The sequence below is a fragment of the Lichenostomus cassidix genome, chromosome 14 (assembly GCF_008360975.1).
Source record: "Lichenostomus cassidix isolate B80296 chromosome 14, HeHo_3.0, whole genome shotgun sequence".
Classification (NCBI taxonomy): Eukaryota; Metazoa; Chordata; class Aves; order Passeriformes; family Meliphagidae; genus Lichenostomus; species Lichenostomus cassidix.
Genome location: NC_139495.1, coordinates 370,992 through 381,722, shown reverse-complemented (window position 1 = coordinate 381,722; position 10,731 = coordinate 370,992). Strand labels below are relative to the sequence as shown.

The window sequence follows — 10,731 nt, the reverse complement described above, 5'->3', positions numbered from 1 at the left end:
CACTTAATTTTTGTTTCCAAATGTTGCTTCTGCAATGAGACCAAATGTAGCTGAGACTCTAAAGACATGTTGCTCTGGTGGAGGTGGCAGTCCTGAGGGATTTAGATCAGGTGAAGAGTAAAGTCAGGGCTGTGAATTTTAGGAAAGCAAACTGCCAGCTCTTCAAGGAGTTAGTCAATGTGACCCCTGGGAAACTGCCCTCAGGGACAAGGAGAAGAGCAGAGCTGGCAGGTCTTTAAGGACACTTTCCATAGAGCAAAAGGGCTCATAATCCCCAGGCACAAAAATCAGGCAAGGAAGGCAAAATCTGACATGACTAAGGTGAGACCTGCTGGTCAAACACAAAGGAAGGAAGGAGATGCACAGGCAGTAGAAACAGGGAGAGGTATCATGGGAAAAGTATAGAGAAACTGCTGGCTGTATAGGGATGGGAGAAAGAAGGCCAAGGCTGGAGCTGTGCTTGGCAAGGGACACAAAGAATAACAAGAAGGACTTCTACAGGTATGTCAGATGAAAATGGAGGTCCAAGAAATCAGTGACAGGACAAGGGGGGATGGCTTCACGTGTACATGAAGAGGACAGGGTTAGATTGGATATTGGGAAGAAATTCTTCCCTGTGAAGGTGGTGAGGCCCTGGCACAGGTTGTCCAGAGAGAAGCTGTGGCTGCCCCTGGATCCCTGGAAGTGTCCATGGCCAGGTTGGCCAGGGCTTGGAGCAGCCTGGGAGAGGGGAAGTGTCCCTGCCCATGGCAAGGGTTGGACTATATGACCTTGAAGAATCCCTTTTAATTCAAAACATTCCATGATTCTGTGTTCCCTATGCTGCAGCAAGGTTTGGAGATGAGCTTCCCCTGCAAAACCTAGGCCATGGCTTATCAGCTGTGGGAGCACGAGGAAGCTCTGCCAGCTCTCTCCCATCCAACCTCACCCACAACACCTCTGTGTGATTGGATGCACAATCCAGGAATTCCCCAGAGTGGTAAGTGGAGAAGTGCCACTGCCTCCAAATACTCCACCTGCTCACAGACAGGATGAGGTACACAGCATTCACGGATGCACAAGGCTGGACACAGTCTGCATTTTCCCAGTGCTGGTGCAGAAGTGCAGCTGTGGCCATCGTATGCATGAACATGTAGCTGCTCTGCAGCTTTTGCCACTGGGGTCAGGAGCTAGCTCTCTCAGTGATCTGTGGTCCTCAGGTAGTGCTGGTAGTGCAGGTGCACAAGGTTGGATTGCTGCTTGTTCACCTGAGAGGGTTTTAGCAAATGGCCATGTTCCTCAGTTCATCTCTGTTCATGGCACTGCCAGTGCTGTTCTGCTGTGGGGCAGGATGCCAAGGGCTGTGACATGCCCCAATATCCCAGGGCAACACTCATGATGGAGAGACTCCTGGAGACCCCAGAGGAGGTATAGGAGAAAGCTGAGAGACAATAATGCATTTCTTCCCCTCACAAGATCCTTCCTAAAGCCAAAGCTGAGAACTGGAGGTGGGAAGTGACAAAACGTGGAGCTGGAAAGAGGTGATGGCTGCTCCAGAAAACTGTGAGGACGGAGGCTGTCAGCCCCAGCCTGCTCCACCAAGGCTGGGGGCAGAGTTCCTGGAAGAGCAGCATGCGAGGGTGTAATTGGCCTCATCTACTAGTGCAGCTCCTGGCACTTAAACTATGAACCCTCCATGCTCCAAATTAAGTTCCTGCCTGCCCCTGCCCACGGTCTGCCACCTCTTCTCAGGATCCCAGGAGAAAGCAGGCTGCCCTAAGAAATTGTCCTCTCTGTCCCAGATCCCCATGGGGCCAGAACCAAGGGACCTGTGCCCTGGTCAATGGGGCTGTCCCAGAGGAGCAGTCTCGTGGCAGCTGGAGGCTTTGTGCAGGAGCCATGGGCTGGGGACAGAATAGACTTTGAGGGAGGTGGAGGGGAGCAGGCCAGAATAAGGGGCCAAGGAGCTGTGGCACGGTGGTATTTTTGCAGGGGAAAAGGAGGAGGATTTGTAGGGTACTGTTGACGCTGCCCCTGCTTCTGAGGCCTTGCACCCTCCGCGTGCCGTGAGTGCTGACACGGGTGGATGTGGCCCGGCGGGAGGGTCTGGGAAGCAGATGGGGCGAGAGGGGTGTGGGGCAGCTGAGGGCTTTCCCCGGCGAGACGGGTGGGCCAGCGGGACTGCGGCAGCTGCGTTTGCCCGGTCAGGGGGGTCCGGGCTCCCGCACCGCCTCCCGCCGCTGTCCGCGGTGCTGCCCGGCGGTGCCGCTGCCGCCCGGCCCGGCGCGCTCTCCGCGCTCTCGGCAGTGGGGGCGGGCCGGGCCCTCCCCGCGCCGGGAACGCGCTCCCGCCTCCCTCCCGGCACAAAGTTTCGCGGCAGGAACTCGGGCGGCAACAGTGCCGAGCCGGCGGCACCGGAGCGCGGCCCCGCGGAGCCCAAGCGCCCCGGTGCCCCGCGGGGGCCGGCGGCGAGCGTGCCATGCGGGCTCCCCCCCCACCGGCGGCGGCGGGGCGGGCGGGCAGCGGCGCCCCATGCGGCTGGGGCGGCCGGGCGGCGGCTGACACCATGTGCGCCCGGTGCCCGGGGCGAGGAGCGGGGAGCAGCCATGTCCCCCCCCGCCCAGCCGGGGGTGCCGGGCGGGCGCGGCTCTAAGGGACCCCCGGCGCGGAAGCTCCTCTGCATGTGCAGCCTCTCCCTCTGCCTCACCTACCTGTGCTACAGCCTGATGGGGGGCACCGGTCCGGCCGCCCTGCGCTCCCCCGCCGCGCTTCCCGGCACGGCGGCCCCCGGGGCCCCGCGTTCCCCCGCCGCCTTCCCCGTCACGGTGGCCCCGCGCTCCCCCGCCAGCCCCCCGGGCACCCCCGCCGGCTCTCCGGTCCCCTCGGCCGCTCCGCCGCGGGCCTCCAACGGCAGCCGGGAAGGGGCGGCGGGCACCTGGCTGCGGACGCAGCTGGCCCCCGGGGAGGTGATCACGGCGCAGAGCGGAGCCTTCGAAAGGGACCCGCAGGAGTCGAGCACCACGGACGAGGAGCTGACTCGGGCCGGCAGCCCGGGAAGCCGCGGCGGCAGCAGCAGCACCACGCCGGACTACGGGGAGAAGCGGCTGCCGCAAGCCCTCATCATCGGAGTGAAGAAGGGGGGGACGCGGGCGCTGCTGGAGGCCATCCGGGCGCACCCCGACGTGCGGGCCGTGGGCACCGAGCCCCACTTCTTCGACAGGAATTACGAGAAGGGTCTGGAGTGGTACAGGTGAGGGCGGGGGACTGCGGGCGCGAGCCGCGGCGGAGCGGGGGGAGGAATGCGCTTCCGTGCGAGGCGGGGGAAGCTCCTGTGTGATGCCGGGGGTCTCCTGTCGCCCCTCGGGGGGAGTCGGGCGAAGGCGCGGGCTGCGGGACCCCCGCGTGTGGCCGCGGGGACTTGGCGGGTGCGGAGCCGGAGAGCCAAGCCGCGGCGCCGGGGCAGGCGGGAGGTCGCCGGGGGCCGCACTTGGCAGCGGTGGTGTTTGAAAACGCCGTGTTCTAGTGGGAAGGCAGGAAATGTGTAATAACATCCCTTTCGGTTGCTCAGAGTGCGTGAGTAGACCGTAGCAGTTCATCTGTGTATTTGGTGTAAAATACACCTAAATAGGTCGGTAATTAATAATTACTGAAATAAACAAGATCGCAAGTTGTTCCAGGTGCTGCTAGGGCTGAAGGACTGAAATGATGCTGCTTTTGTATGAGCACAGGCTTCACTTCACATACAACGTTTACCCTTTATTCAACAAGTTTTACGTCAGGAAGTTTTTTCCATTGACAAGATCTAATCCTGTCGTGAAGAAGTCTGTTGTCTGACGTTGGGTAATATTTTGAAGGAATGTTATGCCAGAAGTCCTGGTTATTAGAAAACACTGGACTGCAGTAAGGAAGTGTTAAATGTCTTGGCAGATTTAGCAAATCAATGGATTGTGATGGCTCAGTGTTTCTCTCTCTGTTTAAAAATCTCTGAGCAGAATGCAGCACATCAGTGGAACTTAAAAATTCCCAGTAGCTCTGTAGTTCACTGTTCAAAGCAAACCATATTGGTTCTTGATGAGAGCTGCTGAAGTTTGTTATGCTTAGTTGCTCTGAAAATGAAGCTAAAAAAGAGAGGCAGCAGGTTAGTTACTGCCTGGATTATCTGCTCACTCTTTATTGGAGTACATGGTCTTTGTGTCAGGAGTATTTAAATGTGAGAAACTCCAGGCCATCTTCTGTGGGGATTGTGAAAGCAAAGTCTTCATAACACTTGGTTTGGCATCTGCTTGGTTCTGATGAAATGCTGTGGGATTTTTTGGAGGGATTTCAAGAAAGTGGACATAAGCACTGAGAAAGTGAGGCTGTCCCTGAAAGTGTTTTCAGTGTGCTGCTCTGATGGGGGAAGAAATAAAGGACTGGCTGTGGTTATTGTATTTATAGATATCATTTCGGACCCAGTATTTTATTGTACTGAATTTTACTGGAGGAAATGCTTACCTTGAAAAATTAGTTCAGAAAACTTTCTAGAAGATGATGGAAAGTGGCATATAAAAAAGTTTGGTTTTATTCAAAGCAGGCAGAAGATCAAGCACTGAATATGGTGAGCAGCTGCTTTTTCATCTTGAAAGTCATGCTACTAGAAAAGGGCTAGTGAGTGGGTGTAACTCCTCTCGTGGAGTAAGAGGCACACAGATTTTGATTTGCAGAATGGAGTTTCATATTTTCTATCCCTGCAGCAGCTCTCTGGTATGTGCAGCTCATTTCTAGCCCTGGAGCTCTGCTGCTGGGGGGAGAAGTGAGAGAAGAACAGGTTGGGGCAGAGCTGGTGTGTGAGGGTCTGGGCAGAGCAGGCTGTGGGATGGATGCTCTGGGGACAGGATGAAGAAATGACACTGCTCCTCTGTTGCCACTGCAGCCCTGGCTGCCTGACTTACAGTTACCTTCACAGTGCCCAACCCAAACATGTGCTTCTCTCTCCCTCCTTCCAAGAGTGCTCAGCCTTGCAGGGCAGGACACTGCTGGCAGTCTGCGCCTCAGCAGTAGCCACATCTCCCTGGTGCTCTGCATGGTGTCTGTGTCGTCACGGAGCGGCTTGGTGCCATGCAAACACAAACCAAAAGCAGAATGGGGAAAGATCACCGTCCATGCCAGCAGCTCTTTCTTTCTGACCTTCTCTGAGATTACCTGATTGAGTGCACCAGGGAGGCTGGCAGCTCACAGCTGTGCCCCAGGTGGAGTAATTGGAGATTTTCCCTATCCACAGAAATGTCAATGTTCTTTTAGCAAAGAAGTAACTATTGATGTTTTTACCACATCTCCTTATGGTGACTTCTGTGTTAAAAACAGTGGGCTTTTAACGCTGTCAAGTTTTTTCTTACGTAGTAAAATAAAGGATGGCAGACCTTCAGGGTTCCTTGCTTTGTTGTTCAGTCCTGAGATTATCTCCCAGCCCTGAAGAGCAGGAGGCAAGGGAAATTCTGTCTCCACCTTGGTTTCTGCACCTGTAAAGTGGAGACGACACCAGGGCATTGCCATTTCTTTGTGTGTGCCGCATGCCATGTTACCCATGTCTTTGCTGCCTTGAGATTAAAAAGCCCTAAACTCTCTGTGTCTGTGGTCCAGGGGCTCTGTCAGGACTGTCTCAAAGGCTGGAGCTGCTGAAAACAGTGGGCCAGGGGATGCCAGCTCTGTGCTGCTGGGGACAGAGTGGCATGTTGGGATGGCAGTACCACACTGCCTGCTCTGTTTTCCTGGTAACCTGTAGGGAAAACTGACAGGTTTGTATGCTGTCTGATGTCTTTAGCTCAGTGGCCAAAGTTCATGTGGCAATTCCACACAGAGGCCTCACCACACATGTACTGGTGCAAAATGGGAAAAGGTTAGTTTTGGCTAGTTTGTGTTATGCTACCAGAATTTTATGTGTGGTTTCAGTTTATGATTCCATCCATCCCAATCTGGGCTGTATGAAGGACAAGTTCTATTGCACAGCTTTCCTTAAATGGCATCCAATCTCCCTCTGCTATTCCTTTGTACATTGTTGTCTTTAACTTGCTCCTTCCTTCCCCAGGATATGCCATCCTTCCCTGCAGGAGCTGCTGTTGATTTTTAGCCAGTGTCCAAGCATCCCTCTGCTCCCTCACATGCCCAGGCACAGGGTGATCCCTGCATGTCCCCTGTGGCCAGGCTGGACTGCAGGCATTTGCTCTCTCCAGTGTGATACTCATGCTTCAGTAGGCACGTCCTGTGCCGTGAGCTCTGCCCTGAGCTATCCTGCATTTGGAAAAGCACTGAAAGCCTTTCTGAGAGCACAGAAAGGATGGCAGAATGACAGAGAGGCCTCTGAGGTGAGGGAGTGGAGGTTACATCCACAAGTGCTCATTACAAGCACAGACGGATGCAGCATCTGGGATATGCCTGAGTTTCCTGCCTGGGCAAGGATCGAGGGCACACAAGCGTGAAGGGATGTTGTGGATAAGGGGAACTGCAAACTGCCCACAGTATCCAAAACCCGGACAGGTTCATTCCCTTGTGGTGCTGCGTGCCTTGGTTTGGTCTCAGAGAGGAGAGAAGCCAGGGAGCTGGGCAGGCATCCACAGGGGAGCCCTGGAGTCGGTGTGGTTCCAGTGGCTTTGTGTGACTGGAGGAGGAGCAGGAGGTCATCCTGTTTGGCACTGTGCAGTGACCACACTGGCCTGTGCCAGTGATGGGTGGTGCACCGGGTTAACCTGTGCAGATGCCAACACCTTGGGATGCTCAGATGCTGCTGGCAACGGGTCTGGGGGTTTCGGAAGAGAAATGCTGCAGGTGGCTGTGTGAAGGGAGTGGGGGCTCCAAGCACCAGCATGGAGGGGCTTTAGTTGTGTCTTTCTGCTGGTGCAAATGACCAGCACAGGAGACCTCATCACTTGGGCATCCTTGAGGTTCTCTGAGCTGAGTGAAACAGCCTAGTGCTCCCAGTCCACTATCCCCAATTGCCTGCAGGCTCGGCATGGTGAGGTGGTTCAGTTCTGTCACTTCATGCTTTCAAGGCCACTACCTTGAAATCCTGCCTTTAGCAGAAAAACTGGGGATTTGTAACAGTATTTTGAAAGCAAACTTGCAGTTTTAACATGAATATGATTTCCATAATGCAAAAAGAACACCTGATATTGGTGAGTTGAAACTGAGGAGTTTTAAGGTAGAGTTGAACTCTGTGTGTACATGCACATTGCTTTACTCCTTGCTTCCTCTGCAGTGGAAACCTCATGGAGAGGCTGCAGCCATATCTGTGATTAGATCACATTCCCCTTCCTGCCCTGGCCCTCCAGTGCTGAGCGCTTGGACAGGGTGTAGCTCTGTGTGTGTGTGGAGTGGCTCTGCTGCAGGAGCAGTCACCATGACAGGCAGTGGAATGGCTTGCATGTCTAATGCTATTTGCACCGCCTGTCTGAGTTTTTTGGAGTGTTCTCCCGAGCAGTCAGGCCTGCATTTTATTTGGTGTGCTACTGCCCTCATACAAATAATGAATAATGCCATGACAGGGAGTCTTCTCTCAGTAATAAACATGTGCTCACGAGTCAGTGGTTCCACAGAGCCACTGGCTGTGGCTCCAGAGATTGCACTCCCAGTCGCATCGCTGTGGACACTCAGTTCGTCTGTATAGGGGAAGTGCCTGTTGTGTGTGGTTATTGCTGCCATGGGCTCTGCTCCCCGTGGGGCCATCGCACCTCCCATCCTGTGCTGGCCTGGAGGCTGGGGCAGTGGGGCATCACTGCATGCACAGGGATGATCTAACCTTGGAGCAGCTGACATTTGCTGCCACGGCTGCTGGCTGGAATTGTGTCCAGGGATGTAGACGGGGACCCCTCTTCAGCATCCCCTAACAGCTGTTGGGCAGCAATAGCTTGGGGCCATTTCAGCCTCATCCCACACAGTGTCACCCCACTGTGAGCTGTAATTGTGTTGCTGGGAAATGCCTGTGCTGTTCTGATCAGCTCAGTGTATTCAGGAAATCAATCAGCACTGTGGGATCACCTACAAAGGGCAGATGGGCTGGGGTCTGCTGCTGCCCACAGGCACTGCTGCAGAGCCTGGCAACTGCTGTGTTTCTCTGCAAAAGGTGGTCCCAGAGTTGTACCCACTGCACTTCTGGTAACTTAGGGAAAGTATATTGATTTTGTTTCTGGGCCCTACTGTGAGTTGGCTTTTGCTGAAATATAGTGACTCAGCTGCCTCTCTCCTCTGTGGATGCAGTGTATTGGACTTTGCTGGCACCTGGGTCAGCTCTGGGCTGGGGACTTTGAGCAGGGGTCAGGACCTGTGCTGGTTGGCCCCTGTGTTTCACCCATCTGGGGACAGAAGAGAGGTCACTCCAGCAGCAGGTATGGATTTTCTTCTGCACCCAGAGCTACTGCAGTGAATCTGTTGTGTGCCAGAGCTGGGGGTCTCCTGGCTCTGCCCCTGCCTTGAGTGCTGGGCCAGGGGAACCCACCCTGCACCATTCCTGGGCAACAGCTGTCTCCCTCCTTGCTGCTTTATTTCAGCTCAAGGAATGGAATGAAGGAATGGTGTCTCTTTGCAGTGTTTTATCACCTGATGATGGTTATCCACAGGCTGCTCAGTTGTAGCCATGGGAATGGCAGCTGCTCTCAGCACCTGCAGAGCCCCTATGTGCTGCGCTGGCTCTTGCTGCAAAGAGAGTGAGAGAAGTGCCAGGGCCAACACACTGGCAGGAGGGCTCCGGGGCACCTGCTCCTGCAGGGTTTGTCACCGCTTCTGCCTCCCTGTGAAATGTATTTGTAGCTGACTGAGGGCACAAAGTGCTGAAGGAAGGGTGGCAGCAAGAGGGGCAGGCAGCAGGGTGCTGCTCTCTGTGCCCCTTGGCTGTCCCCAGGCACCAGACCCACTCTGCCCTGGCAGGGAGGTATCCAGCCCCATTCCCTCAGAAGGGTGGAGGGGAGTGACCAGGGCTACATCCCACTACCTGCTCAGCTGGGGTCCTGCCCTGCTCTCACTCTGATCCCAATGTGTGTGGGGAGCCTGTGAACAGCAGCAACCACAGAGCTCCCTTGGGACACAGGGCTCAGCACACCAGCCACGCATGTTTGGGATGCCTCTTCCAATGACCGTTGCAGCATCCCTTGGAGCACATAGGGAACTGGCACATGTCACCAGCCCTGAAATCACTGAACTGTTGCACTGTAGTCTCAAGAACATGCTTCCTCTAGGATTTTACTCAATAACCCACTTTGTAAACACTCTGATGTTTTGCTGCTAATGGTTTAATTGTTTGTGAGCTTCTCTCTCTTTGTGAACGCAGTACTGCTCGTGTGTGTAGAGTTACAGAAAACTCGAAAATAAGCCTGGGGAATAATAGCCCCCTGGAGAAGCAAAAGGGGAAGTGTTGGGTGGTTAGGTTCTCAGGTTTAAATGATGCACCTGACCCCTGTGTGCTCCCTGGCTCAGCGAGGCTCACTGCTCTGCACAGAGCCCAGACTGGCAGGGAAAGAACAACAGCTTCTGAAAGAAAGTTACGGGCAAAGACTTTAGATTTTCAAAGTAAAAATTCCAACACAAATTTGTGACACCTTGTATCGACAAAGGTCAGAGTCTTTTTCTTTTCATGGTTTTCTTTCATTCTTCTTGTCAGGGGGCATCCTTTTCTCTGAGTCATTATTTCATGCACTTCAGCAGAAATTTTATTGCTTTGGGGGATGGACTGGCTCATGTGGGACATTTCTCACTGCTCAGAGTGTGAGACGCAGAGGTAATTTCTTTCAAATTATTTTTTCTTGATGTGGTTTCAATGAATTGCAAAGGGTATGAGGGTATGAGCATGAATGAATGGCTGAAATGTTTGTATGGCGTCCAGGTGAGGAACCTGCATGATCAAACTTTCCAAAGCATCCAGTGTGGATAGTGTAATTTCACTGTAGTGTGCATGTGAGCAGCAGTTCATTTTGGCCTTTTTATCCACTTTTTAATGTTTTATTTAGGGTTGGAAGTAGTTTAAATTGGTTTCCCATATATTTGAAATAGTTTAAAGGAAACCCCAGAATTACGAGAGTATTTTCAGTCATAGTGAGAAACTCCTGTTTAGATCAAAGGTGCCTGTCTCAGGCATGGGGGGAGTGGCAGGGCAGGATTGGGCTCTGACCCTGTCGAGAGCAGCTCCTCTCCCTGGGCATGGCCAAGCTGGTGCCCAGACCCTGCTCCACACATGATGGCATGTGGGCACCACTCCCCTCGTTTGTTATTTAAGTAGCTGCTGTTTGCGAGCTGCAGGGGAGTGTTAAAAGCTGGCTGTAGAAGACTGGGGAAAAGACTCATACTTATGAAAAGGAAGAAGAAAAAAGCCAAGATAAAACCCTCAAAAAACCCCTCCTATTTCCCTCCCCAGTGTTAACACACCAATTTAGTAAATGTTGCAAGGCCCAGTATTCCCCCCCTTGTCATATTATACATCCAGGCATCAAGGATGGATCATAAACTTGCTCTTTATGGCTTTAACATTTCAATTGCTAGTCACATTTTATGTAAATGGAGGTATTTACCTTGACAAGCTCTCCTGTGAAGTACAGTACTTCTTTACAGAATATATTTGGCAATATAAACAGGCCAAATGCTGAGGGTGGATGCAAAATTCACAATTGATTTTTACAGCTAAGTAGGATCCTCCCAAAATATACTGGCAGTTGTCTGCTCCAATCTTGTCAGTGCCTGGAGAAACTGAGGCAGGGGGACCTGGGGGGAAGAGGAAATAGCAAAGGGATATCA

At 53.4% G+C, this 10,731-nt stretch overlaps 1 protein-coding gene across 1 annotated transcript in view; it reads left to right on the top strand.

Moving 5' to 3' along the window:
- Positions 1–2,485: 2,485 nt before the first annotated feature.
- Positions 2,486–10,731, top strand: part of HS3ST4 (heparan sulfate-glucosamine 3-sulfotransferase 4) — a 54,296-nt gene continuing 46,050 nt past the window's right edge. Inside the window, exon 1 of the mRNA XM_085074209.1 lies at positions 2,486–3,229. Within this exon, the coding sequence (XP_084930335.1) occupies positions 2,586–3,229 (644 nt within the window). The 5' untranslated portion in view covers positions 2,486–2,585. The remainder of the gene's footprint in view (positions 3,230–10,731) is intronic.